Consider the following 14,978-nt stretch of genomic DNA (forward strand, 5'->3'; position numbering starts at 1 on the left):
GATACCGACGCGAATGGTCTTTGGCGTGCGCGACTTCCTACGGGCACATTGCGACGTCAGCAGTCTACCGTGGAGAATACTGCGATGGAAAACTGGCAGGAAATAATTGTAATAGCTCATTGGCTTGCCGATAATTAGCATGCCTTTAGTCTAATAAAAAAATCTAAGATGGAATCTGAGAGTTTTAGGTTGCGTAACAAAAGTTCTGACTGAAAAAAAAATTAGCTGTGGTTCAACACGGCTGACCATAGTAAGACGAGTGAAAGCTTTGTTAACCATGGATATCCAATCTGACGTCTGTCCATATCGTAAAGATCATCACATTCCGCTTAACGGCGACGATACATCGTCGAAGCTCATCCATGGCTTTGTGTGAAAGTAAGCACACGCCAGACGCTTTTATATAACGAACGACGCGTCACGCAGTTTCCAGTAGTTGCGCGAGTGCCGTCGTCTCCACATACGCAGCTGTGGCGAGGTGCAGCCAGTCACGTGATTCGATAGTTGCGAGGTGAGCGAGCGCCGTCGGCTCAACGCGCGCAGCTGGCGAGTCACGTGGCATGACGTCAGAGCCAAGCCTCCACTCCTGATTTGAAGGTCAAATTTCATAGCCACATGACCTTCAGCTCTGTACGGGAGAAGTAGAGCTTTCGCTCTAAAAAAAATTGACGGACGATAACGACAGTCGGTAATGCGAAATTTTAGCGCAGCTCTTCACACGCCACCTGCTACAGCTGACAAGAGGCGTGTTACGCTGCTAGCCGCCCTCCGGGATCTTCCCCTGGCAGACATCTTCCGCTTGTCCATTCCTGCGGTCTCGCCGTGGTAACGCCGACGTCTACGACGCGGAATGCGGGAACGCGCGCCTATGAGCAGCGCCATGAAATGACAAAATTAGCTACTGTGTTAGTTACGGCTGTGTTGGTCAATAAATGCGTCAATTAAATGGCCCAGGAAGAACAGCAATATTTCGTTTGCTCTGTACTCGTGTTCAAAAGATCTGTTATATTGTGACGAAGAAGACGAAGCTGGCAGTGGCCCGAGACGGAGCGCTCGCGCTAGGCCAGCGACCATTAAACCATCTCATTGCCATCAGTCATCTCGTCTCATTCTTTGGCTGGCCGTCACGTAACAATATGTGTTTGTGCCGCAACCAAGCGATACCACGGCAGTGCACTGCGGAACACGCGAAGCATACTTGTACAGCATGCGCTCAACATCCGTGGAACAGTAACCGGGTGGTGCAGGATTTGGCCCTTACCGCCGCCGGGTCCGTGACATAGGACAAGCTTTCACTTCGCATTTTACTCGGCTTATTTGGGGCTGAAATACTTAAAGAAAAGGGGAGGGGCTGACCTAGGGGTGTGGGAGTACAGTCGTGCCTCGTTAATATGGGTAATTTGGGTCCCGAGCAGAAGTGTCCATAAAGCGAGTCGTCAATAATAACGAATCGATTACCCAATGGGCATTGAAACTCCCATGGATGTCCTAAACGTCCACAAGACGTCCGAGGCAGTTTCAGTGCCCATTGAGTACGGACTGCTTCTCTGCACTTTGGCTGGCAGTGACGTGGAAATCGGGCAATAATGGAAACCACAAGACGTCCGAGGCAGTTTCAGTGCCCATTGAGTACGGACTGCTTCTCTGCACTTTGGCTGGCAGTGACGTGGAAATCGGGCAATAATGGTAACTACAAGTGATTCCTCGGATCGTCATTAAAGTCATGCGGTCCACGTTTTAGCACGTTTGGAGCGCCTAGTAACCCATGAGACGCATATTATGGCGCTTCTTAGTGTGATGAAGTATCTCCTACTGCGACTGTTCACATCCCAGTATTTCTGTGCTCACTCGGCTCACAGCTGTTGAAAGCGCACAAGTTAACAATTTTTCGCAGCCACTCATGCAATGCGGCAAATGGTTGACCGGGAACATCTTGCCGCTATCTGAAAGGAAGCATGACCACCCCCCCCCCTCACACACACACACAAACAAAGGGTCCCCAGAAAAACTGTCCATAATTCGAGTCGTCATATTAACGGTTTCGTAATAACGGAGCACGACTGTATTCGGAAACTTCCAATGGCGAATCCAATACCCTGCTATTCATTTCGCTGAACGAATCGAAAATATGTTCAGAATTATTCGGCACCAATGGAATCCGTTCCCCACTTTTCGAGCAATTGGCACGCAGTTCGGGCAGGGCATGCCGTGGTGTTCTCCGACAACAGCTTCAAAAAATTACCGGGGGCACATGGAACTTGCGTGGCAGTAACGGGAAACCATTGCAGTTCTATTCCAATTTTACTCCAATGCTATTATAATGCTATCCCATTGTATCCCAATTCTATTTCAATTATGTTTCAGTTGGGTTCCAATTCCACTCTAATTTCATTATTTTGTGGTTGGTGCAGTTGTAGGGCACTGAGGACAACGCCGTGCAATTATTGTTCTCAGCAAAAATTCATTGTTCTTTCTGGGTATGTCGATCGACGTTTGTCGGGCAGTAAAAGAGGCATTTATCGCCGATCAATCATTTTCCCGTCAGTCGAGTCAAACTCGTGCCGTCCGTGCCAAAAGGGTACGAGTGGCCACCCTTTTGAAGTGAATGGCAGTGTAGTGTATAGCCTCTGAGATCCGCGTAGAGAAATCGGTGTCCACGCATGCATTTCACTTGCGAAATCGGCCGGTGGTGGCGCGACATCCGTGTTTTAATTGGTCTTCTATATTTATAAGCTATAACTTATAAAAGTTATTTTGGTCAGTGTGTTTCTTTGCAATTAGAACGCGGTATAACCCTGTCGAGAGACTAACTTCTCTTTGCCCTTAATGTCCTTATAACGCGCGCTGACATCGAACAGCACATTTTGCCTTCATTAACCGGGATTCTATCCTGTGACCTTCAGATCAGTAGCCGAACGCCAACGCCACTGAGCCACCGCAGCGGGATTTGGTAAGTGAAACACGAATCGAGCTATTCGCTCACCAGGGTTGCACCTACTCTGGCGCCACGGCATTACAGAAATGCATAGATAAGGAACACTCGTTTAGCCCTTTGCTATGGTTTATTACAACCCACTATATGAGTGCAAATGATGAGAAGCCTTGTGCTGTGCACACTGAATTCCACCGATCAACCGTTAAACCAGCTGTTTCTTTTTTAACCGACAATCTCTGTTTTCCGCCTACTTCAATGAATCGTCATTGGGTTGAAATTTGTCCAGGCATCTGTAACAAGCCCTCTCGATGTCGTCGAAGAGCCTGCCCAGAATGCCCACCACCGTAATGACTGCCTTCAAGAATGGACGGGCAATACGGCCCGCTACACCAAGTGTAGATGGTCGCTGGCCACTCCGTGTACCCTTCGCGGCGTCTTTCACCCTACTTCCTATCTTCAGGAGTTCTTCTACAGTGTAGACTTTCCGATCTCCCGCTCTTCCTGAATTTCGCGATGCGTCTTCCACTTTGTCCGCCAGAACTTCGATGCGCATTCGTCCCCCCTTGGAATCGGTCGCGTCGGCCAGCGCTGAGTTGAGGCGCCTGATGGCTTCTTTGTTGCTGGAGCTGATGTCGCTGCCTTCGGGCGTCTTCGAGCTGGCCACCACCGCTGCCTTGGCTGTCTCCAAGTCGACGTCGTTGAGGCGCTTGTAGCGAGACACCTCGAGCATCTGCAGCCAGCGCGGACACGCCTTGGATCGGGAGTCGTGATCCCGGCCGCAGTTGAGACAACGCAGCCGGGGCGCCGGGCACAGTGACGTGTCGTGGGCCGCTCCGCATCGTCGGCACGCGTACGGCTTTCGACAGACGGCGGCCACATGTCCAATGCCGCCGCACAGCCTGCAGCGAGGCGGCCGGTCGACGTAAAGCTTCACCCGGTACTGGACGAACCCTATGATCACGCGCTCCGGAATCCTGCACGAGGCGAAGATCATGATGGCCGGACTCGGAGGGCTCGGGATGCGGACACTAAGGACGGGCACCGTAGAACGCACGCAGGCCTCGATATCCGTGGCTGTCATGCCCGGTTGGATGCCGTACACGACGCCGACGGCCTTGAACGAGCTCCGGGGCTCCTGCACTTCGACGGGCACCCCGCACAGACGCCGGAGGCCCATCAGTGTGGCCGTGACCTCGGGCTTGAGCGTGTCCACGGCGAACAGGTTGAGCTTCCAGTTGAGGCGGACGCTGCGTATGCCGTCGGGCACGATCGAGTCGAGCTCCCTCGAGACCTGGATGGCGTTGAGGTTCCTCACCTGCGTGACTCGGTCGATGGGCATGATGAGGGCAATGTTGCCCACGGCGATGCGGGTCTTGCCCGTGGTGTATGGCTCACACCGGAGCGAGGGGAACACGTCGTCTTGTGGACTGGGGCATTGAGGCCCGCGGTAATATGTCGGAAAGCGTCGGCTCCACGGGGACGGGAAGTCTGTGTGGTAGCTGGGTCCCAAGTAGCTATCGTGGGCGTCTTGGTTCACCAGGCGTTGCATTCTGTCGGCGAGCGACTCGCCTGAGGTTTGTTCCTGGTCGGTGCTGTTCCCTTGCTGGGGCCAGCGGAAACCTTCGTCTGCCTGTGTGCCGTTACGCTGATAACTGTCGTTACGAGTCGCGGTTGTTTCGGAGACTGTACCCATGTTCGCACTGACATCACCGACGGATGCTCGCGCTTCTGCGAGTGAAGCCAACTGGGGATCAGACGTGACGCATGGCTTCACTTGCGCTGTTGGCTTCTGGGCGCTTTTCTCGGGCCCGACGACACTACCCGACTTACTCCTGACCTGCTTCTTGATCCCTCGGCGTTTGAGTGATTTAGAATGCTTACGCGGCATGGTCTTTGCACGGAGAGTGTTTCTGCGGCACAACGCTTTGTATTTGTGAACTGGAAACCTTTAGCGCGTCTCTTCTTTGGGAAATGCAAGAGCCCGACTGATCTCAACGCAGGGTCGGGGCAGGTCTCTCTCATTGTGTTGTCTTTGACGTTGTGTACGACTGGCAAAGGTGTCTAAAATCTTCTCGTGGCAGAGTGGCGAGCAGCCCTTTCAGTTGGAATTAATGACTCACGTCCAAGAACTGACGGCTTCTTTCTATGCAGTCTCAGACTGATTTGTGCCGCTGGATCCATGAGCTCAGGAACGTATCGAAGTGACTGCCACAGCTCTTGCACAAGCAGATTTCAGTCACGATACCTAAAATTTCTAGTGAAGCGCAGTACCTGTTAGCAAGTTTTGTGATACTGTGAACCATTTGCGGCAACGCATGAATTCATTTTACTGGGAACGGCATTGGAAACTTGGGAAACACTTAATTTCATTACGTGTTGAGAATAAGATAGCATAGAAGCCCTTTATGCATCATACCAAGGGATTCTAATCGCATTTTCCCGCCATTTCCGCTCCTGGCCGGCTCTTCTCGCCGTTTATCCCGCCCTTTCTGATTTTCCGCTGTTTTCCCGCTTTTTCTTTTCGGGTGACAACGTCGCCTGTGACGCCAGACCTATTCGACCAATCAGCGAATTTTATGAAGGACGCTGCTTTTTTTTCGATGTGGTTTCTAATGCTATCGCGTTAGAACGCTGTTTGAACAGCGTACGATGCATTCAAACAATTCGCAAAAATATTCTAACCATTCGAGAAGCATAAACGCTAACATGATGGTCCGTTCACACTAGGGCGTCTGGCTGCTAAAAGTGAGCGAAATCCGTCGCCGCGAAGATACTTCACTGCTCGCACTTGGGCGCGCGACTGCAGGGTTGCAGGAGAAGTTGACAGGGTGAGGAGGTGAGCGAAGTCTTCTCCTAGAATTTGTATTAGCTGGCGCATTCCTATTTGGACCACTATGCCTTGTATAAGTTGGGTTATGTGGGCATAAAATAATAAATGATAAGGGGAAGGAGGCAGCTCACAATAAAGCCCGAGGTTTTGTCAACTAGGCAAGGAGCTCGCCTTTTCATCCGGGATTTACGAGAGACGGCATGACCTCTTTTCATGACATTACCCACCATTACAACTTGGGCAGGCGAGTTTATCCCCCTCCGGCTAAAACGCTGTCCAAAGCACAAGAAACCACGTGGAGACTGCTTCAAATGCGCTCCCTCACGAACCCCGCGCAACTGCCACGGATGTACCCCTCGCAATACGAACCCGAATGTTTCCGCTGTGGCGAACGTGCCACTTACGACCACATCTTTTGGGTTTGTAAGGAAGAACCGCCTCCGGCGGAGCTAGTACAAATCCCTTCTCTCGAGCGGTGGGAGGCTGTGTTGGCCAGCTCAGACCTGAAGAGGCAAGTCCGGGCCGTCGAGTGGGCCAACCAGGTCGCAACAGTCATGGACTAACGGCCGCCTAACACGGCCCTCCGTGTTAGGTGGCCGAAGCGTTGGCCTTGTGGTAGAGCATCCGCCTCGCATTTGGGTGGTGCTGGGTTCGATCCCCTGTACCACCGGGTACCACCGGTTTTCTAATGGGTAAAGATTTTCGCCGGCCTGGTGCTCGTCTCTTCTGGGGTGAGATGCTTGAGAAAAGGGTCTTGACCACAGTTGCCTTAACGGATCAGAGAGAATTAAGTTCCGCCGTCAAAACCCTAAATCCGCCTCGTGCAGTAGAAGCCCAACTTGTGCCCCCCCCCCCCTTTTTTTAACATATCTCTGATCCGTCAAGGCTACTGTTTGGTACAGGGCCCTTTTCCCAAGCATATCACCCCAGAAAAGCCGAGCATCAGGCCGGGGTAAATCCTGTACCCATTAAAAAACCGGTGGGTACCCGGCGGCCCTGGGGATCGAACCCAGCACCTACCGAATGCGGGGCGTAAGCCCCACTCCAATAATTTTGAATGGAATTCCGCATCATTATGTCACACAGTTATGTCACAGTCCTTTGATCACAAACTTGGGTGCTCGAGAACAGCTATACCTGTGCGTAATGGTGCGGTCGACCCTTATATAAAGCTGATAAAATATCCATAGACAACTCCTACTGACTAGTTTATAGCCAATACAAATCTTATAAACAGTGCATTGATAAAGGATTAGACATGTTGCCATGCACTCCTAGCAGACTTGTGTATAGAATATGAACAGACAAAGTGAAATGTCCATGGGAAGGGAACAAAGTATATAAGAAAGCTATAGACAGTCTACAGACCATAACTATAAGGGTTACACATTTAAATTAGTGCGACACACGCGACGAGGATGGTTGGAGAAGACGCTATGAGCCCTGACGATACAAATTCAGTGTTGAAGGTGCTCAGCGTGTCCTCATCCCTCGTCCTTATCTCGTGCATCACGCTGAAGTTTTGCAAAGTGTTAGATCATTTTTCCCCAGAGAAACGACGCACACTATACGACTACACGCATTTTTTTAATCATTGGAACTGCCGCCCTTTCGCGCTACTTATGCTTTGGAAATCGTCGTCTTCATTCACTTTCAACCACTCCACCTTGTTTTCAACCTTGCGCGATACAGTCCAAACGCAAGAGCATGCGACCGAAGTTTGAACGCGTGTCCGATTTGAAGCCTACGCTTGATGTTACTCGATCAACTCACAGATTCCAAAGAGGCATGCCGTAACTACATTAACGGCAGAATAGGTCATAGAGCGCTCCAAATACTCCTCCGCGCAGGATCCAAAGATCACATTAGACACACCATTTTCTGCATACCGGGACACACCGAGATAGAAGGCGACCAAAGGGTCGATAGAGTCGCTCTCGAGTACACTAACCGAGCACTCTAGAACGAAGACCCGGAGGACTTCTTGAGGGTAATCCCGATGTACTCCGACATTCTAAATTATTGCAGAGGGGCGAGACTAAAGTATCCTCCTTCCCGCAACAAATTGAATCAACAAGAAGCAGTTTACTGGAGAAAGCTGCAAACCGGAACCTTCCTCAATTTACACATCTTTGCAAAATGTTCCCGAACCAATACAGGGACATCTGCCCATGGTGCGGTGAAATGCCCACCCTATACCGTATTACTTGGGAATGTGACAGAAATAAAGCATTCCATGGCTCAGAAAATCCGAGTACGGAGCAGTGGGAGAGTGTGCTCTCCAACGGCAACCGAATCCTCCAAAGTGAATTGGTCATCCATGCCCAGCGAGCGGCCAAACTCAGCGGTGCCCTGGGGCGCCGACCTCTGCAAGACGGAGGGAGACATCTGCTTGAAGATGAAGACCTCTGTCTGACCGAAAGACCTTGTTAGAGCAATAAAGTGTGTCCTATCCTATCCTAACCTACTCGATCAAACGCACGACCGAACTGTACAATATCCCAAATGATTTCAAAGAATTGGAAAGCATTAAAATTAACCGTGCTGTGGTATTGGTTTGCGTAGCTGCTCACAAAGAGCGTCGCACGCGCTAGTATGCCTGACTGCGCGGAGATGGCGCCACGAGTTAGTGAGCTCAAGAAATCGCAGCCCATTTGCTGATGCATTCTCCTTCGCATCAATCGCATTGATCGCCCGTGATTATTTTTTAATTATGACACTTTCAGTTTAAATGTGAGCATGCCTTAGAGATGGCGCTGAGGTATTATGTTTCATGAGCCGACGCGTTTTGGACGTATGCATGTTTTCCTACCAGCATGTACTATCGGCAGAAAAACCTAAGGACTGTGAAAGCGACCAGAGTTCTATTGCTAGTCATGAAATGACGGGCGCGACAAATGCAGTCTACAGTGCTTAACCTCTGCCGATATAAAAATCATTACTGCTGTGCCAGATTTCAAGAATCACAGTTTGTACCGGCTTCTGTACATGTCTCCCATTCACTTTCTCTGCCGACGGTCCATATACCCTGGTGATTAACCACGAACAAAGGAAGAAAAAATATGGAACCTCAAGGAGAGGGGTGACGATGCAAGAGAGCGAGAAAGGAAGCAGAGAAGGGAAAGAGGAAGCAGAGGCCATGTACAAACTAGTTGGAGTGAAATCTCGGTTAATTCGAACTCCCGCTTTAATCGAACTGATTCATCCGTCAGCATCACGCATAAGGGGCGCCCGATCGAACTTGTTTCATATTCCGCGGATAATTCGAAGAAGTCTTCGACCACCTTCAAATTCGAATTACCAGGGCTCAACCGTAAAAATATTAAATGACACTAATACCCACAGTAGTAGTGAAATCAGTTTTTGAGAAACGAAATGGTGCGGTAACTGTCTCGAATTTCGATGGAGGCGAAATTCTAGAGGCCCGTGTACTGTGCGATGCCAGTTCACGTTAAAGAGCCCCAGGTGGTCGAAATTTCCGGAGCCCTTCACTACGGCGTCCCTCATAGCCTGAGTTGCTTTGGGCCGTTAAACCCCCCATAAACTAAACTCACATCTCGATGGGCATCCGAACGGCGCCGTAAGGGAAGGGATAAAGGAGGGCGTGAAAGAAGAAAGGTGCCGTAGTGGAGGGCTCCGGAGTAATTTCGACCACCTGGGGATCTTTGACGTTCACTGAAATCGCACAGCACGCGGGCTCCTATAGAAGCAGTAATAAACTGCATTCAGTTTTCAGTTAGCATATACAGTCAGATGCGTATAAGTGAGCATCAGGCTGGACCACACAGCGGCTTTCTGCCGTCCAAGTAGCGGCACCAGTGTGTTGTAGCAGCTAATTCGTTTCCGCTTCGCAAGGTTTGTTTCGCGCAGAAAGCACGTCCGCACACCGCACCTCCATTACACACACAACGTTCGCCCGAGGAGCCGCGAGGAAGGCGAAGAATTACGGCCGCCTGAAAACGAACACCGGAAGCACAGCCGAGAGTTCGGTGGCCGCCCTGATTGCAACGCGTACGTACACACACGCGGCGAATGTGCGAGAGCCTGATTGGAAAGCGCACACGGCGCCCCAAGTCGCGCCTGTGTCCCGGGAAGGCGAGCCATCCATTCGGGAGTCTCACCTTATCGGCAGAGAACGGCCTCCGCGAGAGGCAATTTGGATGAGCGGTTGCGAGAGAAGAGGCGCGTTGACTGCACCCTAGAGAAAAATACAAACTTTAAATAGTTGATGGATTAAACGAAAGCGAAACGAAATTAGGCTAAGCCGACGACGTTGGCCGCCTCGGGAGACAGCCAAGAACGCGGAGGAGGGCGAGGAGGAATAGGAATCGTGCCGTCGGTAAAGACGTGCGCGAATTGAGTGTTCAGCGCCAGCTCGCGCAGCTCGAGGCTACTAAACGCGCCGCCCGTTGACGACGACTTCCTTGTGGGACACACCCCCTCCCAGCAGTTCGCTTGGGAGGTAACCGATTTCTTTACTTTTTTTCATAGTTTTTCGGTACCTGGAATGAGCCAGGTGTCGCTGCTTCGGGTTTTTCTTTTTTTTCGATACTGTAGCCGCCCCTGATTTTTTTTTTTTTGACCGACTTACATAAGTTAATGGTGCGGCGATCGTGTGTATACCCATGTAGATAAGAGAGTCTGCCGTCAACTCAAGTTCTGTGTCCTCACATCTCCACCCGATTTTGTAATCTTCGCCTTTTTAGCGTGGGTGGGGCCTTCCTGTGGGCTCAGTTGCTCTGCAGTGGCCCCATTTTCAAAACTTGGAGGAAGTATAGTGGAAAAATTAAATTGACGTTTCATACACAGATTACGTGCGGGTGCGGTCATGTGTATATGTTGCGCTCAATGCAGTTTCTCGTCAGAAAGCGTACGCCAACTAAGCCTTTCGACATCGCATCTTTCCGGCGATGCTCTCAAATTCCGTCTTGTATTGGACTACTTCCCCTGCCCTTCAATTGACGCGCGTGAACTGCAGTGTATTGAGCGCGCTCTTGATCAGGGGGCCGGTTCGTTTCTTGCACACAGCGCAGAAAGCCAAAATATAGCTCGAAATTACATCTCGGAGTATGGAAGAAGCTTGCTGGGTCCGGGCTGGTGCGTTCCTCACACTGAGCATAAGAAAGTCGCAGTGACTTGGATGTTACACACAACTGCTTTCTCAGCGTCCTTCGCTACTGACCCTGTGGATTATATGTTCAGCTATCCTTCGGCCTAGACAAGTTTTCGTCTCATCATCATCATCAGCCTGACTACGCCAACTAAAGGGCAAAGGCCTCTCCCATGTCTCTCCAATTAACCCTCTCCTGTGCCAGCTGCGCCCACCACCGTATTCCCGCAAACTTTTTAATCTCATCCGCTCACCTAACTTTCTGCCGCCCCCTGCTGCACTTGCCTTCTCTAGGAACCCACTCCGTTACACTTAAGGACCAGCGGTTATCTTGCCTTCGCATTACATGCCCTCCCCACGCCCATTTCTTCCTCTTGATTTCGACTAAGATGTCATTAACCAGAGTTTGAGTTTGTTTCCTCACCCACTCCACCAGCTTCCGGTCGCCAAGAATAAGTATTATCAAAGCGTTGGATATGCCATTGACTGCAACGCTACTTGTATGATTGCCAAGAAAATGTCATTTTCAACACGCTTTATAAAGCGTGTGACGGCATTCAGTGACGGCACTAAAGGGGCGCAAGGGGTGGCGGCCGCCATCCCGAACGTATGCCTAACGACAACAATAATTTGCGGATCGTTTCCAATTCAGACCCTGACAAGGAGGACGTTCCCGATAATGCAGGCCGTATTAGGCACTCTCGCTGGTAAACAGGTATGCGAAGCTCTCGCCGCAACATTTTTATTTATTTTACCTTTATGCCACTGAGATGATGCGTATACCACGAATCCCGCACGCCCCACTTCTCCCCTTTGCATCAGCCCTTTCATTTCGTGTAATTTCAAACAAGGTACTCGTAGGGGCGATTAAATGTCAATGATTTTAATGCGTCGTCGGTCATAAAATTTCGCCCGTCGGCTGGAAGTGACATCACCAGACGGGAGAATTACCATTGGCTGCAGGAAAGTGACGTAACTTCCGGTAAAGGCATCGAGAACTGTTAATGCTGCCGCATTACCAACAAGTTAGGCGTCCCTGTGAATTTGTTTTCTGCTTTCCTTTGGCGAGAGAGTTTCTACCAATCGCCATGGATGGCTTTACCGACATCATCTGGGCCGACATGTTAGTGGACCAAAACAACGGTGAACGCCTGCGCGCCTGACTGTCCAATTCGCTGTCTGCCACCTGTTCCGACGTGCACTTTTGAAGCTATTTACGACCCATTTTTTTCTGGCCTCTGCTCTTTCTGTGGGGAGGTGGCTGACACGTTCCACATGGTCTAGGCATGTCAACACAATCCTTCTCTTCCGCCCCTAACCCCTTCCCCTACCCGAGAGGACTGGGAGGCGGCCCTGCTCAGCTGCCTGGACCTACCGGCCCAACAAGCCCTAGTTCAGCGAGCTCGAGTGGCGGCCCAGACCAGTGGGGTCCTTGAATAAGGGACTCCACGTAGTACTGTAAGGGGAGCTAGCTGCCCACTAGGGATTGCTCCCCGCGCAACCTCTCTGCAATATTCAAATAAATGCTTTCACCACCCACCATCATCACGGCACCCGTGATGTTACGTGGAAGCCACCTATAACAGCACAGCTTCCGTCTGACGAGTGATGATGATGCATAAAATACAAAAAAGGGGGCGAGTTTATTGTCTAGACGCTCCCGGGTCCACTGTGCGCAAGGCGCTGAGCGCCGTAAACGCCTGCATCCGGACGCGGCCGATGGGAGCATTTGCAGCAGCTTCGCTCTCCCAAATGCTGCAGGTGCTCTTCTAGCCAAAGCCGCCGCTGCCGAACGTAGTAGTCCTCGGTGCGCCATTTGCCCCGGGACCGTGCCTGTCCTGTCGGCTAGCTGCCGGCACTCTTGGAGACGTCGGACGATGAGGAAGACGCCTTGGACGACAACGCGGGCGACACGGGCTGCTGTGCCTGCTCTGCTCGTTTTCGCACCTCCTGGGATTGGAAACAGCGCTATCTATGGGGCACCCATTCTGTTGCAGTAAAACGCGCGCTCTATATGATAGAGCGGGATGTTGGGGTGGGAGCCAGCAGCGACACTTGTGTCCCATCGTAGAACTACCAACCACCCATAGAGAACCTCCGAACCAGAAAGGCTTTGGGTGAGTTTACAACAGCTTAGGCGAGGTCACTTAGAAACGAAAAGACACGGTAACAGTCTCACTCGCGGCGGACAAACGAACTGCGCTGCGAATAAAAAGAATTGGTGTCTTTTCTTTCATTTTCCTTTCGATTCAAGATTTTTTTTTTCTCCATGTGAGCACTTTTTAGTGCATATGCCTTATAGGCTGTATTATAGAAACTTGAGCTGCGAGTCAGTCATCACCATCAGCCTGACTACGCCCACTGCAGGGCAAATGCCTCTCCCATCTCTCTACAAGTGCGGCCATCCTATCCCGGCAGACTTCTTAACCTCATTAGCCCTCCTAACTTTCTTCCACTCCCTGCTACGCTTGCCTTCTTTTGGAGTCCACTGTTACCCTTAAGGACCAGCGGTTACCTTCCCTTCACATTACATCATGTGCCCTGCCAAAGCCCATTTCTTCCTCTTGATTTCGACTAGGATGTCATAAGTTGAACCTTTTTCGATAGCTTCCATGTTTCTGCCCCATATATATGAGTATCGGTAAGCGCTCATTTTAAGGGATGATAGGGAAGGGGGCGATAAAGTTTCTGAGAAAAAAAATCCACGCTAACTGCTATTTATTCTTCTTGTTTTCGATGTGAAAGTTCAAGGCATGTGTTGTTCAGCTTCCAGTGCAAATCCTTTGTAGTGGGCCAGCTGCTATCCAGCTCTGTCCCCCCTAAACCGGGACAACGCCCGGCCACATTGTTGCCATGTTGTATAGTACCTGGAACGTCTTTTCGCTGGTGGTCACAAAGAAGGTGAACAGCTGCTTCCAGGCGGCCACCGCCGTCGGCGTCATGGTGGAGCCCAGTTTCTCGATCAGCGTGTCCACCACCGCGGCACCCATGTGCTCGAATTGCGTCTTCATGTCCGGGCTGCGCAACGCGTGTGCCACAGCAACCTTGCGCACCAGCTCCAGCGTCGTGTCCGGCTCGTCCAGGCTGGGGCATTCAAAGACCTTCTTATAGAGTGTCACAGCACACCTTCTGAAGGACCTCGGTCGATGACGAAGTCTTGCTCAATAAGTCGTGAAAATTTAACTAACCAGTGCTGTCAGAGGTGAATCCAATGGTTTCAAGGATGGTGAAGCGGCGGGCTGTAAAATGGTAGCTCAGTCGGTCGCTAAGTAGTCTTGGAACTTTGTGGAAGACGCTATACAAACTAGGCGACTTTGCAACCGTTCTGCGCCCCACCAACGTGTACCAACAAAATGAGCCTTCAACCATTCTGTGTCCGATTAACATGCACCGACCATATATGCAGCATCAACATGCCCTCCAGCAGCCCATCAACAAGTACAGTGCAATGTCATATGCAAACTATCCTGCAGCCCCGTAAAATGTACCAACCAGTCTAGTAGTCAAGTCTTTCGCAGCCCATCAATTCTGCGCTGGGTCAGTCCTGAAACCATCCGCAAAAGATAAGCCTGTACCAAGTGGGCAGGCTTGAATGCTTCTTAGGGCGCCAAGAACACGCCAACTAGATCGGTCTCTAGCCGGCCTTGCGCACGTCGCCTTTTACCAGCCAGCTCAGCATGTGCCACTCTTACCTGTCGACAATGGCCGTGATGGCGTAAGCGACGGTCAGCGCGTGCGCCAGCATGCGCGGGTTCTTGGGCAGCTCACTGGGCGGCTCGTCGGCGAAAGCCGGGAACATCTTCTGGTAGGCCGGGTAGCGCAGAAAGAGCACCATGAACATGGTCACGCTGCCAGTGCGCAGCTGCTTCTTGAATTGCAGCCACGTCTCGCGGATGGCCTGCTTCTCCTGGTTGCTCAGCTGCGTCACACTGTCCCGCGCCGTCTCTTCCACGCTGTTCGAGTTGCCCATGACGTTGACTCAGAGACGCGTGGCAGTTCTTACTCCGGGACACGTCCTCTTTCTCTTCCTCTCGAGCTCGTTGAAGACCGTGTGGCTATCGCGAGCTTGTAACTCCTGCTCGCGGATGAATTTTTCTTCTTCT

At 51.1% G+C, this 14,978-nt stretch overlaps 3 protein-coding genes across 3 annotated transcripts in view; all 3 read right to left on the reverse strand.

Annotated features, from left to right (window-relative positions):
- The window catches only part of LOC144111279 (THAP domain-containing protein 11-like), a 230,762-nt gene that overhangs the window by 17,373 nt on the left and 198,411 nt on the right, over positions 1-14,978 (reverse strand). The window lies entirely within an intron of this gene.
- On the reverse strand, positions 3,130-4,930 carry LOC144110558 (uncharacterized). Its single transcript, XM_077643569.1, has one exon. The coding sequence runs from the start codon at positions 4,821-4,823 to the stop codon at positions 3,183-3,185; it is 1,641 nt and encodes a 546-aa protein (XP_077499695.1). The 5' UTR covers positions 4,824-4,930; the 3' UTR covers positions 3,130-3,182.
- Positions 12,517-14,916, reverse strand: LOC144110472 (cytoglobin-2-like). The gene is made up of 3 exons (XM_077643384.1): positions 14,568-14,916; positions 13,743-13,959; positions 12,517-12,825 (listed from the first exon to the last, which is right to left on the reverse strand). Exons 1-3 carry the CDS (start codon positions 14,843-14,845, stop codon positions 12,721-12,723), a joined length of 600 nt encoding a protein of 199 aa, XP_077499510.1. The 5' UTR covers positions 14,846-14,916; the 3' UTR covers positions 12,517-12,720.

The sequence above is a fragment of the Amblyomma americanum genome, chromosome 11 (assembly GCF_052857255.1).
Source record: "Amblyomma americanum isolate KBUSLIRL-KWMA chromosome 11, ASM5285725v1, whole genome shotgun sequence".
NCBI classification, from domain to species: domain Eukaryota; kingdom Metazoa; phylum Arthropoda; class Arachnida; order Ixodida; family Ixodidae; genus Amblyomma; species Amblyomma americanum.